Genomic DNA, 27,872 nt, shown 5'->3' with positions numbered 1-27,872 from the left:
TTGTCTACAACAAGTGTTGATGAAGAAGGAAGTTGAGGATTGGAACATGTCGAAGGAACATATCCAGCGAAGTCAATGAAGAGTTACAACACTTCTGAAGAGTTAGAGTCACACTAGGATTAGATTACCTATGTTAATTAGGATTATATTTTGACGATAATTAAATTATGATTAGAATTATATTATGACTAGGATTAGATTACTATTAGAATTATAGCATAATTAGGATTTAATTATTATTATCATTATATTAGTAATAAGTATTGTAGTAGGATTTAAGTATAATTAACTTAAGACTCTACAATTCTCTCCTATATAAGGCATATGTAATTAACATTATTAATTATCAATACAACAATATTAATCAAATATCAATTCATCAATAATTGATCACATATCAATATATCAGTACAATCCTTGATTTCTCTACATAAGATTTCTACATGGATTTCTTCACCCCTCTCGGCTAAAAGTCAAGAAATCTAAAAAAAAGGAAAAATAATCTAATAAGGCTAATTAAAGGGGTAGAAAAAAATAAAAAATTCACCACAAGAGAAGTGTTGATTAACTGGGGATTTCCATAGTGATAATGCGGTCCAATCCCCAGGTAAATTGTGGATCTTTCTTGCAAAATAATCCGATAGAAAAACCTTCGTAGGTAACTATACATGTAGATTTAAAATATCCCTAGATAATTTGGTTGCGGAATAAATCCACAGATAAGTTATTTGCAGATTTATTTGCAATTAATAATCAAAATTTTGTTAGAATTATTTGTTAAAAAAATTTACGAAAAGGAACTCGCCTACGGCTTATGATGGAAAAAATTCACAAGGAATATTGTTGGTGAAAATTCCTAATTTAAACAAGAAAATTTCTTGCAATATTTATGAGACTATTTTGCTGGAAAATTCCTACGAAATACCCCAAATAAATCCACAAGAAAAAAATGTTGCAAAAAATATTTAGCATTTATCCTCGTGAAAATCATCAAGTAATATTTCCCATGTAAATCACTAGACACATTTAATAATTAGCCAAATATCTATTTCAAATCCCCAATATTTGTCAAAGACACCATTCAACAAGTCTAATGTAAACCATTACAACTAACAAAAAAAAAAAAAAATTCATAACATCCACATAAATAATGTATGATTCTTAAAATGGTCCAAAACAAAATATTTCAAATTTGAAACCACAATACTACTACCAACCATCAGGGTCAGAATCACTTTCATTCTCATTGTTAGAGTCATCATCACTTTCATCCTCATAAGCTTGGTTGTCTTCATTAGATGATCGTTCGTTTATAGATGATTTGCTGTATACATATGCTTCTTCAACAAGTCCAATTCCTTCCTCATTTTTTTCTTATTTTTGTGTCGCTCGTTCTGCAACTGAGCATACAAATCAACATTTGAAGTATCTATCTTGCACTTAATCATCTCATCAATTTCTTCTGGCAAAGTGATAGTTGATTTCTTAGACACCTTTATAGTTTGACCCAAAGAGCCAAGACCTTTGACTCTTCCTTTTTTCTTTTCACCAACAGATTGCACCCAAATATCCATTTCACTTAATTGAGAAGATTGATTAGCTAAATTAGTTTTTCCTTCCACGACCGATGCATTTTGAACAGCTAATATTTCTTGTTTCTTTCCTTCAAAATCAAAAGAGTTAGTCAGAAATATATTGAATAATTTAATCCGATTCTTAAAATAAGCCAGCAAGCATCATTCATTAGCTTTAATATTAACTACCAATAATAAGTATATATTACCTTGAATATGAAAAAAAAAACAAGAAAGACGTGTTAGTACTATAGAGTTGATGGTCCATGTTCCACTGGTTTTAGAATAAACAGAAGCGCTTGTAATACTTCAACCACAATCTTTAATTTTTTGAAAGAAAATAATCTAATATTCAACAAAGCTAGGTTCTCTTTCTGCATCTTTTCTAATCAATATCAAGATATGAGTTTCTAGTAGTTTTTTTCGCCAATGATTTGTAAAGAATTTTTATCCAAAAATCTTCTCTTCCGCTGTTTATTGTTCCTCTCTATATTTCTAAAATATCATATGATTGTAATTCTTCTAATTAATTTTTACTAGTGTCTTTTATTTCTCCTAAAATGATTTTCTCCTAGTGTCATCTTCAACATCTCACAAAGCATATAGTTCTAGCGGTGCAACCAAGTTGAAGTTATGTCTTTTGGGAGCAAGGAGCTTGGTTACAACGGTTCCATCAATCGTGAAAAAACCTCTTGCAGAAATACAAGCTAATGCTGCTAGTAAACATGACGAGATCCAACCCTTCCATAGAAGTCACACATAAGAGAGCTTTGTTTTTGGGTCTGGCCTTTTCTTGTTTTTGTTCTCTGAATGTCAATACTGTAATTGTAAATTTACTGAAAGATAATTACATGAGTTTTTAGGTAGATGGAATACATGGATTTGATTGTACAATGAGAATTCAACTTAATAGTCTTTGTATTTTTTTTTTTAATGATGATACCATTAATCATACTGGAAAATAAAAGTCATCTAGTAATTGTTCTAATACCTATTATGTGATACCCCTAGTACATCAACATACCACATACTAAGATACCTTTTACTAGTACCTGCAGGACTAAGAACCCCAACACAAAATCCCCTCCTTTAGAAGTGAGGTTATCACCATTTTAATAAATCTCTCCTAGAGTAACTCTATCAGCAACTACACAGAAGGAGGAGAAATGACAAAGAATGAAAAGAAACAAGAACCAAAATGGGTGGCAGGGGGAATCCATATCCACTGGACATTAAGTATTTGGAAATAATGATGTCACAATTCAAGAATGGAGAAAATTCTGAACCAAGTCATATTTCAAGAAAAGAAACGAACGTTGTCTACAATCGCGAGATTGATAATCCAAGATACATACTGATATGTTTCCAAGAAGCCTAAATTGTCTAGAGTTTTGTCCAAGCTTGGTTTCTATCATTGCTAGAGCTAGATAGGTAGTAAAGGAGTAAGGATGCTCACTCAGAACTGGGACTATGTCCAGCGACTGTTTATTTTTTGTTACTTGAGCGTGAGTTCTCTAATAAAATTTCCATAGTTAAAAAAAACACATAATATAATATCTTCTTTACTATATAAAAAAAAAAAAGAAGAAAGAGACAATCAGCCCAAGTACTAAAGCAACCAACTCATCACACACCAATACATAACAAATTGAACAATTAAAAACAACAATAAATTGAAGGAGCAGTTGTGATTTAAAGGATCTGCATGGGAACATGTAACAAGGAGATACCAAGACCAGAATATATTCAAACAACACAGGGAGGATTTTGCAGCAAGTTTGCATTAGATTAGTAGAAGCACCTTCAATTCTCCTAAACCACAAGGGTAATTCCCTAGCAAGAGATGAGAAAATGGGACAAGAAGATGTCACTCGATTTTTCCCCTTTTACAATAGAGTTGCAGTAAGTAGAACAAAAACAAGTGAAAAGAAGCAAAAACCAGAAAATTTGCAAATTCAACTTGAAATACAGAATAGAATGTCAAAGTATTTTTTGCATGTTTCTAGAACAATAAAACCAACATGGCAGAAGTACCATATAATAGGAAAATTGATATACATCAGCATGATAGGCTGCTTAAGACGTCAAAAATTAGATGTAAAACACCGTACAGGGGTGATTACTAAGGAAAATAATCAATATTTCATGAATCACTGCAATCACATAGTACCTGAGTGGAAGGAACAGATGCAAAATCAAAGTACAAAAATATAAATCAGTCTCCACCTTTTTTTACTAACGATGATTAATTCACCAATATCTCTGAAAACAAAATGTCACGGAATCATTAAAGATGACATTACAATTACAAATTATATACATAAATTCTCTTATGGATATTCTTGGAAGTATATATTTAGGAAAACTTTCATTGTTCTCATTGAAATACATACATTTCCAAATATGCAAACAAAGTAAACAAAAAAAATAATGAATTATAGAAACCAAAAGTAAAATGAACAGAGGGTTGGCTCATTGTCAAATCCAACATAGTAGCATTGACATTTTATAGCATAATTTTGTAGAACCATTTCATATCTATCTACAAGAAAATTGTACCTTGGATCTTCAAAGGCAAATTGAACAAACTAAAGAACCATAAAATTGACCAAAAAGGAGATAGGTTTCTTCTCTAGAAGTTAACGAATTTGAAAGGAGCAGCGTCATTTTCTTTTCAATACAACTTCTTTTTTCATAATGTAGCTGCAAACGAAATCCTAAGTGCAGAAAACTTACCCGTTCTCTCTCTCTCTCTCTCTCTCTCTCTCTCTCTGTTAAGGTTAGTTCTTTATTCATACATTGGACCTGCAAATGACTTCCACAATAGAGACAGTAACCAACCCACTCAAGCAGTAAATACAAACTGAACAAATAATCTTTTTTTCTAAGTCTCACACAGATCTTGAACTGAACCCTGTCTCCTTTATGCCTTTCCTCGCTAGCAAGAAGCACACCAGCAGCGTGCATTGCATGATTCTACCGTGTTTTGTGCACTTAACTGGGTCGATAGTTGACCGAAAGATAACTTCACTTCACCTGGCCAGCAGGTGGGCGGCGAGCTTATCCTGTGTGACAAGACTACAAAGTAAGAAATAGTTGCAAAATAAAGAGGACGCAGTGTACCTCAAATCACAAATACATTTAGATGTAGAAACAAATTATATTCCTAAATAACCTCATCCCTTATAATAAACTACAAATTGGTAAAAGCAATCAATGTGTGATTTTGCAAATTTTGCATCAATAACCAAGCTATCCAAAATATTGTATGGAAAATCCCAACATTATGTTCATGAGAAAGCTAAAAGTCTCAAATCATGTAATAGTTGTAATGAAGTATATGCATATGCAGAATACTTGACCCAAAGGCTCGACAATAACTACAATAGCCTTTATTAAATTAATTTTTTTTCCATTTGAGTAGCAAACTGGACATAATTTTAAAAATTTACAACCAATATTCAAGAACATACATAAGAAGAATTAGTTAAGAAAATGGAAAAAGGCACAAGTAATTCTAGAATAGCCATAAGAAATTCCATAACTTCTAGAGTTAGCGATGACACAGTAAATAAAATGAATATCTCTAAAGCAGGAACACTCACCAGTTTATCATTAAATGCATAAGTCCTCGCTACAGCAAAAATCGAACCAAAACTGGAAAATTAAAACAACCAGCAGAAAGTAAGCAATACCTTTCTCTTGCTCCTCGAAGAAGCCTTTCCAGATTCAAAGTAACAAAACAGTAAAGATAAATGCAAATGCTTTTGAGTTCTCTTCCACGTAGTTGAAGGTTTTGTGTAGTAGATGGAAAGCGTAAATGCCAACGCACCCAAGGTATATGATAATATGCTCGACTCCACCAAAACCTTTTTTTCTCTTTTCACATGTGTTTTCTAACATTGCATGTTGCTTAACCTGACGTTTGAATGCAACATAATTGCACTCTCAAGTACTTTAAAGTGATTCTCTTTTTGTCATGTTTGTTGTAAGTTATTTGTTCCTTTCTTTTAGGTGGTAAATTATTTTTCTAGGAGAATAAAAGTTATTTTGAAAGAGTAGCAAGGAAGTAAGTGAAATATACACTTCGGTTTGGCAAAGAATAAATTTATTACATTAAAACTCACTGCTGCATATGATGTATCATTATAAATTATTAGTATATTTAAAAAGAATTTTGTTAGTAATAGAACTCTTTTAGGCTTACATTGATTTTATAACACAAGAAGCACGAACCTTGCAATGGCACTTCTACTAGGTGCATTAAAATTTGAAACTCAACAAGGTTCCACATGCGTTTTTTGTTAATCTGCCCGTTGCTTGGCATAATGGGAACTAAGAAGTGCTAGCTCAAACTTGAGCCTCAGTTTTGTACAGAGTCCTACTCAGAGATGGGAGAGACATTTAGGAAATTCAAGAAAGGAGAAAAAATGATTTCAACAAAGTCCAGCCTCTCAAGCATCTTAGTGTATAAAGTATGGATATCTTCAGGTGTTGTGACTGAAGTTGGGCTAGGATGTTGGTTTCCAGTTACAGTGATCAACCAAAATGAATATACGACTTAGAAGATTGACCGAACACATAAGTACAAAAGCTCAGTAGCCAATTTACTCCTAACACTACACCAAAAATGATCTTTAGCGGCAATTAATTAATGACAATAGTTTAGTTGCCACTAAATATGGTTTTTAGAGGCAATTACTAGTGACAATTACATTTTAGCAGTAATAGACACATTGCTTGCCATTAAAATTAAAATTGAAAAGCAGAAGAAGTTGATTTCGCTTTAGGTGTTGTCATGCAAACCAATGAATGCCATTTGACCAGCTTGCAGAAAAAGATAACAAGAAATGATGAGAAATCTGATCCATGGGTTTGCCCTAGTGGTTGAGAACCCTGAGATCTCACTTCAAAATATAGCGGAGACAAAAAGATACACTAGGTGATACTTCCCATCTATCCTAGCCTTGGTGAATAGAGTTACTTGGTACTTGTTGTGTACTTGTTGTTGCTGGTGGAAGGTGGCAGGTATTCCGTGGAATTAATAAAGTTGTGTGAAAATTGGCCTGTACACAACGATCATAACAAAAAGATAGAAATCTGATCTAACAGACACAAAATTTCCCTAAATGATGCCATATTTGGAAAAGAATTTTCCAGAATCAGATGAACAAGGCCAAACACCAAACGGTCCATTTTTCCCACTTTCTTCTTCCCCAATAAATAAAGGAACAAGAAGGCCAACAGCTCACACCATCGGGTCTCCATCACCCACGGTTAAACCTGTGAACTAAATTTTTTTGAATAATGTTAAATACCTAGAGAGCACCTTAAACTTGGCACAATTTGTAAGATTGCATTAAAAACTTATAGAGTGACCAGTTAGACACTTATACTTAATCAGTTGAGGTGTAGTCTCGTGGGGGTGGTCCTGTTTTTATTAAAAAAAAAAAATTCTTCAATTTTGACGCATAGTGTTATTTCATTTGACATTTGATACATCATCAGCATATGATTTTCATGTGCTCGGTTTTGATGACTATGTGTTTAGAAGGCACATTTTTGTCATGTAGAAGTGTCTAACTTGGTTACTCTATAAGTTTGTAAGGTTATTTCACAAAACGTGTCAAGTTTAAGGGGTTATTGTAGATATTTAGCCTTTTATGTACAATGTATTTTGCTTTTACTCAAGGGGAAGAGGAAGAAGTTCAACGGAACAGGTCATAATTTGGCCTTTCATGCAGATATGCTAAAGCAACTCTATGAAGCACATATTCATATCCTGACTTAATTGTATATTTCCCAATTCGACTTTCAAGAACATAAATTCAATGTTAAATATAGAGCACAATTTAAATATGTCAAAATTAAATGAAACAAATATAAAAAGAAACTGAACAGAACCCCACCACAGTTCATTCTCAAGCAAAAGAGAGAATAGGAAACTCATAACAGCACCCTTCATCTTCCAGACCATCTTCTCTTATGTGGAAGGGTGATGCAAAAGGGAAATTCACAGTCAGTGCACATTATAAACATCAAAGTGACTTACCTGACAGCATCTCCTTTTGGCCATGAAGTGTATCCGGGGAAACAAAGCACCTTTAAAGTTGGAATGCTTCATTCGGCCGGTTTTTCAGGCAGCAGGTTAGACAAAATAATTGTAAGCATAACCAGTTTCTCAATACAAATAATAGTTTTTGGTCCAGAATGAATGGGTGTTTGAGCATTGAGTGCCAGCCTGCGCCAAGCTATAGCAAATAAATCTTCATCTTGTTACTTTTTTGCTTGTGTGTGTAACATGGCTATTGCAAATGATACAGATTTTTGGGCTCTTTTCAATTGCAGCAGTGCTCCCTATATATATATATATATATATATACAGAGAGAGAGCACTTTCTTTTCAATGAAATACCTATAACAATCAACAATAGAAAGTACGATAAAGGTATAGCTTACAATATTGGAATTTCAAGAACCCAAACTCTCAAGAAATTAAGGAATAACTTAAGTTACCCAGCATTAACCAAAACCAAAAATTGTATTAAAAAGGGACTAAGGGGTTCACAGCCCAGTACAATAGAAGCACAAAACATAAAATACACAAACCCGAATACTCCATTCAACTGATATTGTCAACCAATTCAAATGTCCCTAAACATAAAATTCAACAGGAGAAAGGACCGAAAAAACGAAGTAAATGCTATTGCTTTTTAAGCCTCATGGGTTGCTTCTGATTTGCTAGCCGATAAATCCAGTACACCTACACCAATTTCATCATATGAATCAAACATTATACCCTCTACCATGTTCATAATTACTGCAGAAATATAGAAATTTTGAAAAAGAACAAGAAAGTACCAAAGCGAGGACATGGGCACCAATAAGTACGACTACTAGAAGAGATACTGCTTCAAGACGAATCTGATTCGCCATTTGCAAAAGTGAAGTGAATCTCTGATTCTCCCAATTTTTACCAAATGCCCTTCCTCTGCTTCTCTCGCGCTTCTATTGAGTCCAAATCAAAAGTGTGCCTCTTGCCCTCTACTATGTTCCATTTTATGTATTTTTAGTCAAAGGTGAGCTTTAATTTGGTACATTATTTACTTTTTTTAAATTAAAAATAAAAGGCAAGTAAATGTTATAATATGTATGCCTCAAATTTATGATTTTTTTTAAATAATAATTAATGGTGTAATATAATTTTTAAATCTTGACTCGAAAAGAAAAAAAATAATTATAATATAAGTTGAGTTTTTTTGCAAAATCTTAAAATTACTAGACTAGATATTTTACTTGTATCAAGGCGTTTCAATGCTTGTATATATATTTATTAAACTAAAATTTGACCTCTACCTATAATGTAATTTTTCCGACGAAGCGCTTGACATCCCTTTGGACAAGGTGGATTCGCCCCTGATTGAGAACAAATACGAAAAAAGATAATAGTGATCTAGCTCGAGCTTGATGTAAAGTATTAATTGACTATAAGTTAGTTTGAGTTCAACCTAATTGTATATGTATAATTTAATTTAATCATAAAACTTAATTATTTTAATTAAAATAGGCTTATTTTAAAAATCATTAAGAAAATTCTAACTTGAAGATGAAATTCTAATAAAACACTATATGTTTTCTAATTCCATTTTCATAAATTTAAAATAGGATATAATTGTTCTATGATAAGTAGTTTAGAGATTGTTTTTCCGCAGCACCATTTGTACATTTTCAGTTGCTGACTCTCACTGTGAGCCACGTATGTGGAACGTGGCGCATTGTTAGGCCCCCTAAGCTAATAGCAAAGAAAATAGCGAAAGAAGCACCGCACCGTTGGCACCTGCCTGAATTAAGTTTTTCAGAGGCATATTCTCAAACACTTTATATGCACAGGACATACATCGCTGGGCAAGGTTATGCGAACACCCAACATTGCCGATGAGGAGTATCATTTCATGCCTTAACCGACGGCGTCTGGCAGTCCTGTCCCCAAGTAATTTGCCATTTTTATTAGTACTTCTTCACCGAATTAGCTGCGTAATTTTATTTTATATGGAAGTGTTCCTTCATTCAGAATATTGTTTGCTTATTATATAGTGCTAATCATACATAGATATCTGAATTGTTTGAATTTAGGCACTGGAATCTCACCTAAACTTCACTGTAACCTTTAGTTTACAGAGTTAGAGTGCACTCTCACTGGTTTCGTCAAATGACACAATATTGCTAGCAAATAGCATACACCATTTAACAGTGTGTGTTAGGTTTTCTGTAATTAAGGAGTGCCGATTCCTGATGTAGATTATGTAAATTTCGCTATCCCTGTCTGCTATTTAGAGAAAGAGAGAGTGAAAATCCTAAAAGGAATTTACTCTTCATGGTTTAATTTAGGCATAATACATAAATAGATGCTGAAATTTGGCCTCAGTGGGTAAGCACTCAAACTTTGAGTGTGCGCATGTAGATAGCTCAAATCATTTCCATTGTGTTTGTTGAACACTCCAACTTACCAAATGATCATCTATACACCTCTAAAATTGTATCCAGAGATTAAGTGGTGACGAGTTGGAGTGTTTGGTTTTCAATTGAGACCATCTGTAGTAAGGTGCCTAGATATGCACTCTTAAAGTTGGAGCGTTTACTTGCTAGCTGAAGTTAAGTTTGAGCGTATATTTATGTATTATCCCTTTAGTTTGTTACTTTCAAGTTTTAACATATTATATATGGGATCCTTTTGAATTCACTCACTTTATTGGATTTCTATCCCCTCCCCTCCCCTCCCCTAGAACCAGCCTCTTGCTTGTGAAATATTAATTGTTGTAGCTGTCACCTTTTTTAGCGTTCCTCATATTTTCTCGCTGTAGCTGTCATCACCCTCTGCTTATTACTGATGAAGTTATAGCTTTTAAATGAGCTTCTGATATTATGTCATCACTCAAACTTGTTCAACTAATAAAAAAATTAAGTGGTTATTTTTCCACCCTGACTTCTTTTCAGCTCTGCGTTTTGGCTGCTCAGTTGAGACTGCTTGGTGGGAATACTCATCCAGTAGTTTTCCTGAGGTTGTTTTAGCTGGAAACCATGGCAATTTTGTGTCAACCCCAAAATAGTAAGTGAATGAATATTGTTCTCCTCTCTCTCTTGATTTGTGACTGATTACTGAACCAGTTCAATATTGCTTCCAAAACGCCCTTGTACTTCTCTTTTGCATTATTGATCAATTTATTGGCTTCACCACCCTCATTTTTATCTTGTAGTCTAACATTTGTGCATACATTCTGTAGTGGAACATTTTATTCCCAAAGAATTAATGAGTTAATGCGCTTTTGGTGCAGCTTTTCTACTGGTTTTTCCAGTGTGCATGGAGAAAGGCCAACTGCTGAGTATGCTAGGTTGAGGAAGGAATCACTAGAAAGCGAATTCGGTCATGCACTTACTTATAAGTCGAAAAGCCTTTCATCATTATATCGTTTTGGCCCATTCATGGCTTTGTACAGAGCAGCCATTATTTCGTTCTATGTGTTGAAGCTAACCGTCTGGCGCTTATTTGTCCATGACTTAAGAAGACGTGCTGTTAAGGTATATTCAGTTCTCCAATGATGTTCTACCCGAAAGGTTTGATTTTTTACTGTAGGTGTTCTATTGACAGATGACAGTGTGCTGTCTATTCGGTCTATTGCATACAATGGATCAGATATTTTTTACTGTAGGTGTTCTATTGACAGATGACACAGAGTGTGCTGTCTATTCGGTCTATTGCATACAATGGATCAGATATTTTTCACTGTAGGTGTTCTGTAGGCATTTTGACAGAAAAGCAAGATTGTATCAAATGGATTTTTCAGCTTCAGAGCATGAAAGCTGTGAAATGACTTCCATTATTTGTTCAGTATTTTCTAGCATCTTGCTATGATAAAATGGAAAAGTTGGAGAAAGGAAAACCTCTAATTCTTCTTCTGTTGGGAGTACCTGAACTAACTTCATATGCTTTAACCATACTACTAAAACCTCTATTTCTTCTTCTGTTGGGAGTACTGGAACTAACTTCACATGCTTTAACCATACTACTTTATTTATCCCAATTAACAGTTAGTGTGCCTCGAAACACCCTTTCCTTATTGATGTGACAGAAAAATAAAGATGGCGAAAATGGGCAACACTGTATTTGAATGTAGTTCTTTGATACTATATATTTTAAATTTTACTCGGAATACCTTCATTTAGGTATTTACTTATTATAGTGATTTGAATGGGAACTTTTCAATGCATTTTTGTCAAGCAATCACCTGTTGTTGAATTAAAGTATTAAGATATGCTTTCCTGCAATTGTTCTGAGCTTGTTGACACCTCTACATCTGCGAATCGTTCAATTGCTGCTCCTTAAAGAGTCCGGCTGTTAAAAAATACGGTTTCAGTTGCCTTGCACTTTGTGTTGGATGAGGATGGCTAGTCTTGGTTTGATAATTAATTTTGTGGTTCTACTCATAGCCTACTTTGCCCATCTTATAAGTCATATTTCATCTAATGTGTATTTTCAAATAATTCACTAGATTGGTTTTCAGATTTTACTAAGACAGAGGCTTTCTTGTTTTGGGTTTTATTTGTTCTTTACTGTTGTTTATGGTTCCATCTATTACTGAGTTTCAAGTGATTAATTGGTTGTCCACGCAGACCTTAACAATGAGTTTACTTCTTTTATTTGCAGTTCCGAGAAACTCTTATCGACTTGGGTCCTTTCTACATAAAGGCAAGCTACACTATCTGTTAAGACCATCTTATCTTCTTATGTTGGTGTAGAACATCATCATTATTTGTAGAAGTATTCATATATGTCTGCTGTGGTGTAGTCTATTACCACTTCTGTTCTTGGTGCTGTTTTTACGAGGGGTGAGGATACTGCTTCAATAGGCTTACAACTAATTTCGTAGGAGAATGTACATGATGTCGTGCCTCATCATCATTACATGGAAGGAGCATAAATTGTTGGGTGAAGTCTGCCACTGCCCAGAGGCCAGGCTCACTTCTCTGTTCCATTCTGAATTTGCATTTCAGATTGTGGAATACATTGACACGCCAATATAGAAGATATTTAAGCTCAGGTTACAGGCATAACCGGAGACCTCAAAGAGGCATATTATTCAGAATCTATTTTCCCTATTATATATAGATAATACTAGATAGGAAACACTGGTTTTTAGGCAAAAGCTTTTGACCGCCAGAAGTGCTCGTATTTAAACTTAGCAGGTTTCTTTACTTTCTATAGCTAATAGATTAGTACATTTAATTTCACGCACTGAATTTGATTGTCAAGCATCATCCACAGCCGAAACTAATGGAGGAAATTTCATTCTTACATGCTCTTTTAAGTCAAGATGATATATTTTGAATTCCGGTTACCTGTACATAGGAGTAGACCAGAAGCTTCTGCCTGTTCTTTTGGAAATGTTGATATCAATTCAAATATGAAAGAATTTAAGTAGACAGGGAGAGGTTTATTGAGTTATTCTGCTCTAACCAAGGAACATGTGTAGCCTGGACTTTAAGTATTTTTTTAATTTAATTATACTATTCTCAAAAAATTGTCTGCCCTGCTTTACTGATCAACCGAGGGGTGGGTTGGGGTGAAGAATCAGAGTCTTACAAATCGGTCGTGTAACCTGGCCAGCGCTTTAGAAACTCATTCAATCACAGAGTTCAATTGCCTTACCTTGTAAATACTATTCACGAACATGTGGGTTAGGAGAAGAGTGGACAAAGATGAAAATACTTATTCAGAGAATAACTAAACTTGGTTCCTTACTAGGTATTTTGTGCAAATTATGCTTTTATATCTTACTTATTGGCAGAGGAATGATGCAAAACAAGAATTGAGAAGGAGGTGTAGGTGGCATTAAATACGTGTATATATAGTGCAAAGAGTGCATTTACTGCTTCCTTGTTGGCAAAAGAATGGTTAGGATATTATATGTATATGGGACTCGTTGCTTTTATTTTTTAGAAGGTTTCTTTTTTGATGTAACTATTTGATGCATAAAATCTGCACCTGCCCATATTTACAAGGGAATATAGGAAGAGGTACTAAGCTATAACCTACTTACAAAGATCCTAGTACGCCAGCAGAAAGATTCTGTCTTCCATACATGCATGTTTACACCTAAAAAAGGAAAGGGCTAGGCACTTCATCTTCAGACTCTGGGTAGAGCTATTATCTTCTTCAAAACACCTTTGATTTCTCTCTTTCCAAACTGTCCACCAAATGCAAGCAGGGACAATCTTCCATCTCTCTTTCTGTTCTGAGTGAGTGCTATATTTGTTCCAGCAATTCAAGTGTATCTCTTGGCATCACTCACATGATCCCTTTTGAATTGAGGAAAATCCTCCAAAGTTGTTCAGTTACTTGCAATGTAAAAAAGGATGGTTGATTGTCTCTGTTCTTCTCCTCACAATTGGTTTTGCTTAGGATGGGATTAGAAATTTGTACTTGCATCTATTTTCTGATGTACTCAAATGATTTTTTTGGGTGGGGTGGGGATGGGATGAGGGTGAATTGAGGTCTTCTTTGATGTATCCATGAAATGGCAAGAGAATGTATTTGATCAGTGATGCCACTTCATCAATATGATAGATAGAACACCATTATCGAAAAAATATTCTGCTGATGTGATATGCTTCTTCTTTATTGACTACATATAGTCATGTGTGATATCAATTCTATGTGGTTAAATGGGCCAAAGAGCCCTTGTAATTTCAGATTGCTTACATGGTGCATCAGCCCTGGGTTCCAACAGGAGCTTGTAACTTGTCTCCAGCAGGGAAAAAGGTCTTATGGTTAATTCTGCAATTGTTTGAATAACAGCTGGGACAAGCTTTAAGCACAAGGCCGGACATATTACCAAAAGTGTATTGTCAAGAACTTGCAAAGTTACAGGTAAACTTAAAACTTCAGTGCTGCTACTATGGTCATATCCCAACTTACCATTACATTCTTTTATGCTGATTTGTCCCAAGCATGTCTCATCTTTTAAATGTTTTATTACAAAAAGATATCCTGGACCTCAAACCTTTATTCAAAAGGAAGTTCAAATCCTTAAAATGGCTGATTTGCATCTCCAGCTTGTGGCCTTCTATTCTACAAGTACCTTCCAGCCCTATTGCTTAATAAAAATGGGAGGAAAGAAGTGTTGTATTTTTGAAAGCTGGATAAGATCTCTCATCATAATGTATTATCCTTTAATTTGTACTTCTCATCTTGCCAGGATCAAATCCCCCCATTTCCAACTCATCTTGCAAGAAGATCTATTGAGTCCCAGTTGGGTGTTTGCGTTTCACAAGTATTTGCTGACATTAGCAAGGAGCCAATTGCTGCAGCATCTCTCGGCCAAGTATATAAAGGTTAGAGCTTGAATTTTTTTGGGTGTTCCTCTGCCATTGTCGTTGATTAGAGCTCTATGGTGTTCCATTACTTCTCACTTTCTTCCTTTTCCTAACCTTTTACCTTATCTTCTGGAAGGAACCTTCTATATCCAACACCACGTGGAACCTTCCCTAAGAGTGGTTATCGAGACAAAAAAACTGGTCATTCTGTTGATCCAAGATATCATTCACTTTTTCTAACATTTCTAGCACCAACTAATTCATTCTGGTGATACATCTTACGATGTCATGATGCATTCATTCCTATAATACTTCTGGCTCTTGGGCGTCTCTTTGTAGGTTAATTCGTTTTGAAGATAAATCTACTAGGGGAACGTAACGGGTTTTAGAAGAGTGAGTGCCTTGCACAATGGTATTCAAGCTTTTAATGTTTCTTCTTGGCTTCAAGTTTTGCAGCTCATTTGCATTCTGGGGAGCTGGTGGCTGTTAAGGTCCAGAGGCCTCATATGTCTCATTTACTGACACTGGACGCTATGTTATTTCACATGATTGGTGGCCAACTAAAAAGATTTGCAAAAGCTCGTAAGGATCTGTTGGTAGCTGTCAATGAGATGGTGAGATTCCAAATTTCCATCTTATGTTTCTGTACTTCGGAAGATGATATCTGGAACACAATGCGTCAGTGAATGTGATCGGTTATACATCAAGACTCTCTTTATCTCAAGGAGTATATTACTAGTCTATTGCTAGTTCTTTGGAATGATTATGAGGTGAATTCTGATTCAGCTAATGCATGTATAGTCAAATTTACAAGGTGCACTTGGCACAGCTGAATGAAACGGCTGCAACAGTTAATAAATCAAATCCTTGATTAGAAACTGAACAACTCAACCAATAGCTATTAGGGCAGAGGAAAAATATCTCGAGTTTACTCTAAAGATGACACTATCAATTGGCCACTAGTTCTTAACCTGTTCTTTGTTAACAGACTAAATCAAAGAAAGCCGGCAAAGTTGTATTTTAGTAATTGCTTTTAGCTCATCATATGTCTCATTTCCTAATTGGTTCATTATCCTCTTATTTCCCCATTTTCTGTAAATATGACTTCTTTTAAATAGTTGCCAATTATATACTTGCTAACCCCAGGGGTTTTGCTTGAATGGATAGGTGAGACACATGTTCGAAGAAATTGACTACATCCTGGAAGCACAAAATGCCGAAAGATTCGCATCTCTTTATGCATGCAGTAGTAAGTTTCTTCCAGGCATTGCTTTATTAGTTGTGGTATTATGGAATATCTTTTTTCCCTTCCATTTTTTGGAACTAGTCAGCACAAATGTAGATTGAATGTCATGGAATATATTTGGGTCATGAGAGTATAATGTCTGGGGTGGGATTTGGGGGGGGGGTTGAGCTATTTCCAGTAGGTTAGGGGTATTCTTAAGCCAAAAAATATGTTGGGGTATTTTTAGAGCAAGGTGGAAGGAGGGTAATTATGAACCTTCTCCCATATGTGAGGGGTATTTATGAGCCTTTTCTTTTTATTAATATTTAGTCTAATCTAAGCCCTTTGAGGTTATTATTGTTTATTAGATTTTATTTTGTTATATATGCTTTTATCTTCTCTTCGTCACTTCAGTTTCAATAGTTTTGAGAATCTAGCTTGGTCTTGGTTCCCTCACTGTAATTGGGTGTTCTTTTGCACTTTATTTGAACATACTCTACTTCATGAGTATGACTCCGTGAATGGCCTCTCTATGAACTCTTGTACTCTCTCTCGTCTCTCGCATTATTTTCTGTTCTTTTCCCTTTTCTATCATCTCCCGTCTCCCTTTTCCCGGCAATGTGTCCCTAGGTTGTAGAGCATAGTGATCTAAAAGCAATATTTGGCAACCTTAAAATAAGTGAACTTTAATGCGTGTGAAATTTTTTTGAGTGCTCAGTAAATATTTCCTTAACCCTGTTCATTTCAATTTACACTAACTTAGCTTTTACTTACAGATAAAGAGAAAACTGTCCCAGGGAGTGCAGTAACTGATAATGTCGAGTGTCAGAAAACTGTTGGTATCAAGGTCCCTAAAATATACTGGAACTTTACCCGTAAGGAGGTGCTTACGATGGAGTGGATAGATGGGATTAAATTGACAGATGAAAGTCGAATGAGGAAAGCAAACTTAAACAGGAGGAGACTTGTTGACCAGGTAAATAGCCGTCTTTCTTAAATAAAAAATAAAAAATAAAAAGGAAGTAAATAGCTGTCTTTCTTAAACAAAAAATAAAAAATAAAAAGGAAGTTGTCGTCCTTCGTAGAGTTTATCTGCTCCTTTCTGTGCTGTTCTTAAACTTTGTGAAATATCTTTTGTTTTATCAGGGGTTATACTGCTCATTGAGGCAGTTGCTTGAGGTGGGGTTTTTCCATGCTGATCCTCATCCTGGGAACCTAGTTGCTACTGAGGATGGATCTCTTGCCTATTTTGACTTTGGCATGATGGGAGACATTCCACGTCACTATCGTGTTGGACTTATTAAAGTGGTCAGCTCTAGTGATAAATTCTCATCATTCATGGTTGACTGACTGCTGTTTTGGAGTATTGAGATATAGTTTGGATGCATTTCATGTGGTCATCATTTGTTATTTGTTTGGGTTTATGTCATCACCTTTAGTTCAAGTAGTATTAGCTAGCTTCATCAATAATTTGCAGTTACCGACAGACATTGCTCTTTAGTTTTTTCTGAATGTCTTTGAGATCCTGTTTTGTTGCATATCACTGTGTTGTGGTCCATCAATTCCTGTAGAATGTTCATAGAGTTCTACGACCATTTCATCCAAGTTTAAATTGTTTGAGAGTGAGTGATTTCTTTTGTTTAAGGTGGGGCTGCAAGACGAAACCTATAGTTGCTCGTGTAGGTTTTTGTTACCACTGTTTTTGAAAACTTGAGCTGTTTGGAATGAATATTTCTATTACGTATTTTAGTTCTCTTTCTTCTACTATACCTTTTTTCAGAAAACACTTTCTTGCAATACATTATAGACAAAGTCCCGATGAAATCATCTCTTGGATTTTCTTCGGGACACCTGGATTGTAGGACTTCTTTTTGGAGTGTGCTGAGCATTTACTCTTTGGATATTTCTTTTAACTTGTTTCTATTTCTGTTCTGTCTGAGCATCCCTCTTTGAGTGAGATTTCTTTCTGAAATGAAAGGAAGGGAAGGAGTTAATTAACACTATGTTTGGATCATTGTTATCCATTGTATTGTATAGTATTGTTACTATACCTACAATGTTTGTTTTGATTGTTACTTAAAATGTATTGTACAGTATTGTTAAATTTCGTTGTTACGTAACAATGGAAACCCTATTTTATGGAACAACCAATTTGGTGTGTTCTCATTGTTACTTAATTTCTTTTTTCAATTATATCTTTACATAATATTTTAAAATGCTATTTTACCCTTTACCTTAATTATTTAAATCTAGTCAAACTTCCTACCCTAGAATAATTAAGAATATTTAAGTAAATTTATAAATTATAATATAGTACAATACAATCAAACCAAACAATTAAAATGTTACTAGACAACAACAAACAGTACAATCTAGCCAAACATTGTATCTACCATGCAATACAGTACAATAGAGTACAATACAATACAATATATTATGAAACAATGGGTAACAATGATCCAAACAAAGTGTAAATCTGTTGTTCTTGGTACGCTGAAACTGGTGGGATCACACAAAGAAATTCAGATGCATGAGCGTAGGTGATGTATATTAGTGAAGCAATCGTATTCCCATATGCTCTAGCTTCTATACTAGAATGCTGTGATAGAAAATGATTTGGGGCTCTAAATATAAATCAAAGATCTAGAGGTGTTACAGCATTTTAATTTTATTCATCCTCTCAACATTTGCCTATGCAACCAAACCTCCTCTTTTCATTTCCCCTTTTATTGCTCTTTCCAGCCGATACACCTGTTTGTTACAGTTATTTTCTGATCCACTGGTACTCTTTTTATTAGATCTTCTCTCTTCTTTGGGGTGATGTTCTTTTTCATCATTTTCTTCCCCAACTTAACTTTGTCTTTTGCCAGTAGTGATACCTTCAAAACCCTTGTTGCCTCCACTAGGAGCATACTTGTCCATTTCAGACAAGAAGTAAGCTCTGCCCATTTCGTGCCTTAAATCCTATTTTAAGCCCAAAAAAGACAGAAAATCTACCAACCTCTCTGTAAAAAACACAGAGCTCTCCATACAATCACAAATGAGCTCAGGCTGATGAAGTATGAAGGTGTGATACTTGGCATCTGAATCTGTAGTACATGCTAAGTGCTAAGCTAATGTGTATGAGCTAAAGACCTTGTAATTAAAGCATCAACTCTGTGAAACGCTGATTTCTTGATTTCCAGAAAACTCACAAAAAATGAAAAAACATATTAATCTTTTAGAATGAGTTAAACAAGATAAAATAACTCTCCAAAGTCCAAAATCTTTTGTAAGATGATGTAGGCAGCATCAGATTTCGAGTATGATTTGAGAAGGAAGCGAGAGCATCAATTTGATTTGATTTGGGAAGGAATGCTCTAATTTCTTATTATTATTTAATTAAAAGTGAATAAATTTAGGACGATGCGAGAACTTCATTGAATTACAAAATTTTACACTATATGTCTTATCAACTATTTGTTCCTATTGTTACTTTGTGGAGATATGAGGTTTGGTAGCAAAGACTTTATTTTCTAGCTTTACACTTACTCATGATTCAGATCTGATTGGGATTGATTTTTTATTTTTTTTGGCAGTTGCATTACATTTCTAAGTCTAAAAATGTTCAGTGTATCTTCATATGCTCTGCTTCTGTTATATCCTTGAACTTCATTGTTGAGTTTTGGAATACTGCAATAGGAAGAGGTCACATCTTTAATTCCAGTATTGGCATGCGCTTCTAGATAGTCCTTAAATTTGAAGCTTTGGTTCTTTAAGGCATTGCATATATTAATGTCTACATGGATGGGGTCTGAAGTTCTTATTGACCTATTGCGCATCCCAAAGTCGTATAGATGACTGCATTACAAAAGCAAGATAGTGTTGGCATGTGTTTTAAACAATTTCTAAAATTGAAACTTCAATTCTTTAGGGCATTGCATACAGTGACGGATGCACATTCAAGTGCATGGGTGCTTGAGCACCCATTACATTTGGAGACAACACTAATATAATTTGTATGAATATGTAAAATTGAGCACCCATTTTGGTACCAACTTCAAATTACAAATAGTTGAGCACCCATAACTAAGAAATTCTGGATCCGCCACTGATTGCATGTCTTGATGTCTGCATGGATTGTCTAAGTATTATTGATCTATTACATGTCCAGTGTTTCAACAGATGACTGCACTCCTGGATCTTTGCAATTATTATTTATTGATTTGCTTATTTATTTTTCACGCATGGGGTTTGCTATTTTTAACGTAATTGGTTCTGTAAGCAAAAGCTGGCAAGTATTCGTAATAAATTCATGTTTGGTAGTTGATAAGTGCTGTGCACTGCAGCTTGTTCACTTCGTTAATCGAGACTCTCTGGGTTTAGCAAATGACTTCCTTTCTCTGGGATTTCTACCTGATGGAGTAGACATTCAATCTGTTTCAGAAGCTTTGCAAGCGTCCTTTGGTGATGGAACCAGACAATCCCAAGATTTTCAGGTTCTTAACCTGCTCCCTCTCTGTTCCTTTTTCTATTATTTTTTTCCCTAGTTTGAGAAAGCTTCCCAATAAAGCTCATTCTCCCATCTATACATATAGGTATTATGGTAGAGCAATAAAGAAAGACCAAGCAGTGCAATCTAGTTAATCTAGGGAATTTTCTTTTGATCTGAATAGCGCCCCCTTCCAAAAGAAAAAAAAGCCACAAAGAGAGTACCTTCAGCACTACGGAGATGTTTGGCTTAAAGACAAGTTATCCAGGAATAGTTATCTAGGGGTTGTGATAATGGGTTATCCCTTGATGGATGTTTGCATTGACGTATATAAAAATAGCGTATAATGTATTAATATGTTTACTACTTAAAACACAATGGAATTTTATCTGGGTTGGCTTTGTCATTTTAGCTATTTGAATCTATGTATTACTAATACTTGCATATCTATTCCATATATTGTCCCCATAAGATAGTACACAGATTCCCTCATAAGTATTACTCATGGAGTTCCCCTAATATCCACCGACCGTTGAAGTTCCTTTTCACAATCAGGTTACTTTAAAGCCTATAATAGGTAAGTTCTTAACTAGTGATCTAAATAAGGAAAATAGTAGTATAAGACAACTTAAATATACATTTATTCTACTGGAATTTAGTTAGGATTATGGCCTTTAACTTTGTATTTTATATAAGAGTAGAGTAGTACATGGGTTGTACTAAACCATATTTACAGAATCCTATGATCCTATGTCAATAATGAAAATCCAGAACATCAATAATAGAGACAGGATCATTAGACCAAATTTGGTCACACCAAAAACACAGAATTTAGTTATAATTCAGTTTGATCTATACTATTCTCTATGTTCCCAAAACACCTAGCATTTTTTTCCCTCCAGATAGTCCATCATATGCTAGCTGGTATGATTCTCCATTTGCTTTTGCTTTTGGCATGTATCCCTATCTCTTCATGCTTTGGAGTGTCTGTGTGACCTTCCCTGGCATAGACCAAGATATACCCCTCAAATTTAAAAAAAACTCCATAATTGTCCTGTAAACTTTTCGTGCAAGAAGAGGTGGTTTACAGTTTGTCTTGTCCCCACAAAGTAAACATCTAGGGCATAAGGTTATACCCTCTTCATCAAGTTATCCTGAGCCATTTCATTCTGTGGGCCTTGTGGTGGTTTTTCAAGTTCTTTATATCCAATCCCCCATATCTCTTTTCCACAGTTACCTCCTTCCATTCAACTAGGTTATACCCTTCCCTTTCTTTATTCCCCTGCCATAGGAACTTCCTTCTGACTCTGTCCAATCTGTTGATAATCCCTGCTGAGGTAGGAAACAGTGACATTATGTTAGTTGGAATGTCATCCAAGTTTGAACTGAGTTGATCAGTGTGACTGCCTCCGGAGACAACTACTGCCCCTTCCATCTGGCCAAGTTCCACTATCTCTTCTTTGTTTTTATCACTTCCGGTTCTATATTTCTTTGTTTCTTCAACACCATTAAGCAAGCACCAGCAATACGCCATTGAAGCAGTCATACTTACAATCATTTGTTGGCCCATGATGGTCACGGTCTCTATGGCAAGTGTGAGAACAGTGTAGGGATATAGAGAGATGTTCCGTAATTGTGGGTTTATATCAAGGATCTACAATGAGCCGGTTCTTGTTTACCTTGGTCATCATATATGCGCTTTGTAGAAAGTGTGGTGTTTAGTGATGAGACTAGTCGGAGTCAAAGTGAAGTTTGAACCTTGGAGATGCATTCTATAGATTAAGAGGGAGATGCAACCTGAGGTTTGGACTTTAGGATTAGTCGACGTAGGACAAACATAAGACTTGAATAATGTTGAGTTGAGATGAGATGAAATCCTTCCTTTGTGAAAGCACAAAGAAAGATCACATTGCCAATGACTGGTGGAAGGAAGGTGGCAGGTATCCCATGGAATTGGTCGAGGTGCGCGAAAGCAAGCCCGGACACCAGTTATCAAAAAAAAAAAAAAAGATCGCATTGCCAATGACTTGTAATTTGTATTTGTTCGTCAAGGAATTTTGCAATTGTTTGGAAGGATTATCATATATCATTAGAGTTTCATTGATGGTACATTTTGGTGCTTAAATACAACAATTGAGGCATTTAGATTTAATGTTATAGGAGAATAAGATGATACATAAGGCATATGATTAAAATGATATGTTTGAAAATGGAAGAGTCAGCAGATGTGTGATGTGATTGAATCCTTATCAAAGTGAAAACCCGGTTCTATAGCGTTGTTAAAAGACTAACAATATCATTCATCCACGAAATTAACCTTCTAGAACTGTTGCTTTAAAATGGATGTCTACTTATGCAAACATCAGAAATGATAGCATCTTGCAGAAGGTGCAAGTAGCGCGCGCACACAGGATAAATTCAGTGAAGGATGTGAAGATGGTATATTCTTGTTGTCTGTAGACCTCCATAGGGCCTGTTTGTATGTATGACTTCATAATAATTGGAGGTGATGAAAGTGGACAAGCTAGACCTAAAATCACAAGTTGTATAAAAAAGCTTTATCATCTCTCAGAATCAAATGCCGACTTAATGTAAATGTAGAACACAATGGAAGCAAAAAGTTCATATAGGCAGTTGGGTTTAGGCTGAGGTGTATTAGTACACTTGCAATAGACTCGGTATTTGCGGAGACACTTCGAAGTCTGTTTGGAGCTATTGCCCATAGAAGAGAACTTCTAGTGTTGTTGAATCTTCGTATTGAAATAAAATGAGTCCAATGGAGGGGAGTGAATATTGAGGGATTTATGTGGTTAACTCCAACTAGGTTGGAATTGATGTTTGATGTTGACAAGATATAAACCAAATGTTACATTTTTCTATGCGGATCGTAATTACTTTGTACTCTAGTGGCTCTACCTAAACAATCTCAGGTGGATTGGTTAGAGCTGCTTGATTGGATTTTGTGAGTTGTGTGATTAACTTCTCAAATCACATCTTTGTCTGAGGAATATGCTAGGGATGAACCTCCCGTCATTGTACTATAGGATGGTTTTTCCTCCAAAATTTGGTTGACCTGTTGCGATTATTTTATTTTTTATTTTCATTTTATATTTTTGTAAAGGGATAATGCACAAGTACCCCCTCAACCTATGCCCGAAATCTCAGACACACACTTATACTATACTAAGGTCCTATTATCCCCCTGAACTTATTTTATTAATAATTTTTTATCCCTTTTTGGCCTACGTGGCACTATCTTGTGGGCCCAACGATTTTTGACCTTTTTTTTTCAAGCTAGTGCCACTTAGGCCGAAAAGGGGTAGAAAATTACTTATAAAAAATAAGTTCAGGGGGATAATCGATTTTAGTATAGTATAAGAGTGTGTCTGGGATTTCGGGCATAGGTTGAGGGGGTATTTGTACATTTTCCCTTTTTTAAACTGGTAACTTTGTATTATATCACAAAAATACATGGGTTGTACTCAAACCTTATATACAAATGCACTCCAGACACTCCTACTCTATTTCTATATCGAGTCTAAAACATCAACTATAGAAACAGTCTCTTTCGAGTATAATTGATTACACCAAAAACGTCACAACAAATTAGTTTATCATACTCTATTTCTATATCGAGTCTAAAACATCAACTATAGAAACAGTGTCTTTCGAGTATAATTTATTACACCAAAAACGTCACAACAAAATGCAGTTTAGTTTATCATCCTGCACACTATTTTCTATGCCTTCAAAACATCTGGAATTCCTTTCTTTCCAGATTGCCCACCATATTGAAGTGGGGATAATTCTCCATCTAGTCCCGTCTTTTGCAAGGTCACTTGCCTCCTCCCAGCTATACAAGGCCTCAGTAACTCTCCTTGGATATCTTCTTCAATGAGACATGATTGTTAGCTTGCTTCATGACCTTGCAAGCACTAAGTGGCACTTCAAATGATTTCAGGGCATAATGAATCAATTGTATGATGTCATGTACGAGTTCAACTTTTCACTTCCTCCTGACTATGCTTTGGTGATAAGAGCGCTTGGATCTCTTGAAGGAACTGCAAAAGCATTGGATCCAGATTTCAAAGTTGTTGAAAGTGCATATCCTTTTGTTATCGGAAGACTCTTGGTAGATCCAACTCCTGATATGAGGAGAATATTGAGAGAGCTTCTCATCCGCAATGATGGTTCTATTAGATGGAATCGTCTAGAGAGACTGGTAAGTCATTTATTCTTTCTATGTGTTGTTATACCTGTTTCTTGCAGGTAGCACAAGTGAGGCTTATTTCTTTCCTGAACAAGAACCTTCGACTATTTGTGAAAAGAAGGCCGTTTTAGCTCTTTTCCTGCTGGATTCAAAAATTATTATGTGTGAAAAGTTTATGTGAATTTTCTAGGTCTTCCTTTTAATATGATCTTATTTAATAGTATGATGTGATGAGTACTCGGTGGAAGTTGTCAGCTTTTCTGTTGTTCTTTTTGTTTGGTAAGATAAACAATAGAAAAACTACCTGAAGCTTGATCTTTTCTAATACTTCAGCATCTGTTGACACAGAGACTGATAAAGCTGGGGATGGGTTGTCTAGGACACCTATATGTGAGTTGTTAAGTGTGTATCTTCCTGCAGATTGCAGCAATATCTCAGCAGGCTTCTGAAACAGAAGGAGAAACTCAGGAGAGTTACTCGGATCCATTGGGATCATTCGATATACGGGCTGTAGTCTCTGCAACAGAAGACCTTTTCCAATTTATATTGTCAGACAAGGGTTCAAGAGTCCGTGTATTCCTTGTCAGAGACATAGTCAAAGCAGCTGATGTTTTCTATCAAGATGAATTTCTAAATAATCTTCTTGATGAGAAGCTTCGAGCGAGACGTTTATTTGGATATGAGGTATATTTCATCTTGTTATTTATGCAAATCATGAGCAACAGTGCTTATTATCAAAACAATGGAAAAGTGTATTTTACTATTGTTAACATCGTACTCTGATCTTACAATCACGATACTATTAGCTTGACGAAGCAATTTAACCGTCACCACTGAACTCCAAATATTCAGTCTAATAAAAAAAAAATTAAAGTAGATCTTACTAGTTCATTAATTATAAGAAAATATATCATCCTACTAGAAAAATTACCAATTGTGATTCTGTTTGGTGTGATTTACTGATTATGAATGGTTGCATGGGATGTCATTGTCACTTCTTCTATATCTCTCGAAATTCGGTTTCTGCTTTGGTCAGCAGACAGATTGTGGTTTTCTTGTTTAATTTGGTGGCCACTTCATAGTCTGCATCTTAAGTTATTGGTTTGGTACTTCTGTTTCCTAGTTGTCCTTTTTGGTTTCAGACATAGCAAGGTTCATGAGAACTATTATTCACTCTCTTTTTCAGGAACATGGTATTATAGATAGGGTGATGAGTGGATTTCATTCCCTAGGACGTGCAGTGAAATTGGCTCCGGATTTGTGGTCAGCAATGCTGATTCGCTTGGTGGTGAAGCCAGAGTTCCAGAAATTTGCTTGTGACACAAGTTCAGCATTGATCAGTCACTTCAAGTATCACCTTCCAGTCAGCTTTTGGATGGGTATTTCTCAGCTACTACATAGAGTGGTTGAGAAAGACGAAGATGAAGTATTGTGATGTATCAAGGTCGGTGCTCTCGTTTTCGTATCTGTGGTTACGCCTTGTTAGTGTATTTGTTTTCCAGCGGATGCGTTGAATGAGCGTGTTTGAGTAGGGAATGATCATTAATTTCAGGATCCTAGAGAAACTTGCATATATTATGCCGTCAGAAGTAGGTTCAAGCACTCTGCTAGACAAAGCTGAGCGTCCCATTATGCGAATATCAATTTGTCTGGCAGAACATTGGACAGGGATCAAGAAGGGAAAATACAGCATACGCTCCAAAAAAAGAGAATGGTCTTCAAACGAGTTGTTGACAATCTACAAAGGTCGCTTCCATTTTACCAACACTTAATAGTATCAAAAACTATTCAACACGGCAGAGTTCCGCTAAGGTTTCTGTGAAATGCCGGTGAGTTTCTGAGTCTCCATTTGGAGTTGGTTATAGTTTATAGCTTAATTATAAGCATAGTGATAAAACTCTTCTCAACATTTTTACCTGTCTTGTTTATATTAAGTTTTTGTTGATGGTGGCTTGACAGTTTAAAAAGAATGATATGTGCCGGGCCTCATTTTTAAAAATAATAGGTTATAAGTTATTATTTTTTAATAGATACTGAATACTATTTGTAGAAAAAGTAACATGAAAAATGAAGGAATTATTAAAAATAATTGACATATTTGGAGTATTATCTCTTATGAAAAATAATTTAAAATAAAAATAATTATATTATTAACTTGAAAAATAATTTAAAATAAAAATGATTATATTATTAACTGAATGGTCTTGGTTCTATACAAAATCAAGTGAAGGATGTCAAATAGTTGTGCTAGTGTACCTCCATTATTAACTTCAACCATTGTGTTGTACCTATAAATTTAGAATCTTTTACATGATTTATGCACCAATATTTGTACTTTTTAACAAATGGAGAATGCTAGAGTGTTGCTAGTTCCAAAGAAAAGGAAAGGAGGGAACCCGTGAACTACACTTTGGCAATTGGCATCATCTACTTCTGAGCCAGTGCATTCGTAGTCAATGAATTCCAACTTTAGGAAAATTTGTTGCAATAAATTTCTACTATTTGCTATTCGAAACTGGCTTTAGTTGCTCACGTATCAAAATAAAAAAGAATTTTATATGTATGATAGATTTAGGAAAAAAATAATGTGATATGATCAAGTGAAGACATGTAGGGGAGTTTTTGGATTGACAATAACAAAAAAGGTTTGAGGCGTAAGAACGACTTTTCCTAAAGGAGATATTGTTGTTCGTATATAAATTTCAAAAAAATATTGACAATCTTGTATAGAATACAAGTCTGTAATAGATTCTTTTTTTTTCATGTTAATTTTGCAGTGATATAATTGCTGTATAACATATATTTTTATTTCTTGTGCCCAAGTCTGAGTTTAAATCTTTGATATTTAATATATATTATCCATGAATATTTTTTATACGACTATACGATACTCTTTTTTTTCAATTAAATGAATAAAATATTAGTAAGAATTTTAAAAGCCATGCTACCGATCATGGAGAATCAACTGTACAACAGATGCTGACACGCAAAAAAAAAAAAACAGTGCAAAGTAAAAAAAAG

General features: G+C 35.0%; 1 protein-coding gene and 1 long non-coding RNA gene across 6 annotated transcripts; one reads left to right on the top strand and one right to left on the bottom strand.

Annotated features, from left to right (window-relative positions):
- Positions 1 to 1,138: 1,138 nt before the first annotated feature.
- Positions 1,139 to 8,648, bottom strand: LOC107027144. 4 transcript variants are annotated; one of them, XR_003579751.1, is made up of 4 exons: positions 8,436 to 8,639; positions 7,627 to 8,337; positions 5,180 to 5,231; positions 4,042 to 4,639 (listed from the first exon to the last, which is right to left on the bottom strand). It is a non-coding gene; the product is annotated as an uncharacterized LOC107027144 (long non-coding RNA). The 4 variants fall into 4 exon arrangements; XR_001457724.2 differs by having other exon boundaries at positions 1,139 to 4,639; positions 5,180 to 8,337; positions 8,436 to 8,648; XR_003579750.1 differs by lacking the exon at positions 5,180 to 5,231 and having other exon boundaries at positions 1,139 to 4,639; positions 5,270 to 8,337; positions 8,436 to 8,648.
- A 589-nt stretch (positions 8,649 to 9,237) lies between these two features.
- Positions 9,238 to 26,880, top strand: LOC107026842 (uncharacterized protein slr1919). 2 transcript variants are annotated; one of them, XM_015227933.2, is made up of 15 exons: positions 9,238 to 9,564; positions 10,569 to 10,680; positions 10,907 to 11,150; positions 12,277 to 12,318; positions 14,428 to 14,499; positions 14,828 to 14,963; positions 15,402 to 15,559; positions 16,113 to 16,194; positions 16,947 to 17,146; positions 17,317 to 17,478; positions 20,499 to 20,648; positions 24,603 to 24,863; positions 25,272 to 25,535; positions 26,038 to 26,295; positions 26,404 to 26,880. In XM_015227933.2, exons 1-14 carry the CDS (start codon positions 9,510 to 9,512, stop codon positions 26,284 to 26,286), a joined length of 2,187 nt encoding a protein of 728 aa, XP_015083419.1. In that variant the 5' UTR covers positions 9,238 to 9,509; the 3' UTR covers positions 26,287 to 26,295; positions 26,404 to 26,880. The 2 variants fall into 2 exon arrangements, with proteins under 2 accessions (XP_015083419.1, XP_015083418.1); XM_015227932.2 differs by having other exon boundaries at positions 26,038 to 26,880.
- The last annotated feature ends 992 nt before the right edge of the window (positions 26,881 to 27,872 follow it).

The sequence above is a fragment of the Solanum pennellii genome, chromosome 8 (assembly GCF_001406875.1).
Source record: "Solanum pennellii chromosome 8, SPENNV200".
Taxonomy (NCBI): Eukaryota; Viridiplantae; Streptophyta; class Magnoliopsida; order Solanales; family Solanaceae; genus Solanum; species Solanum pennellii.
Note: the sequence above shows the minus strand (reverse complement) of the source record. Positions and strands in the feature narration are given on the sequence as shown.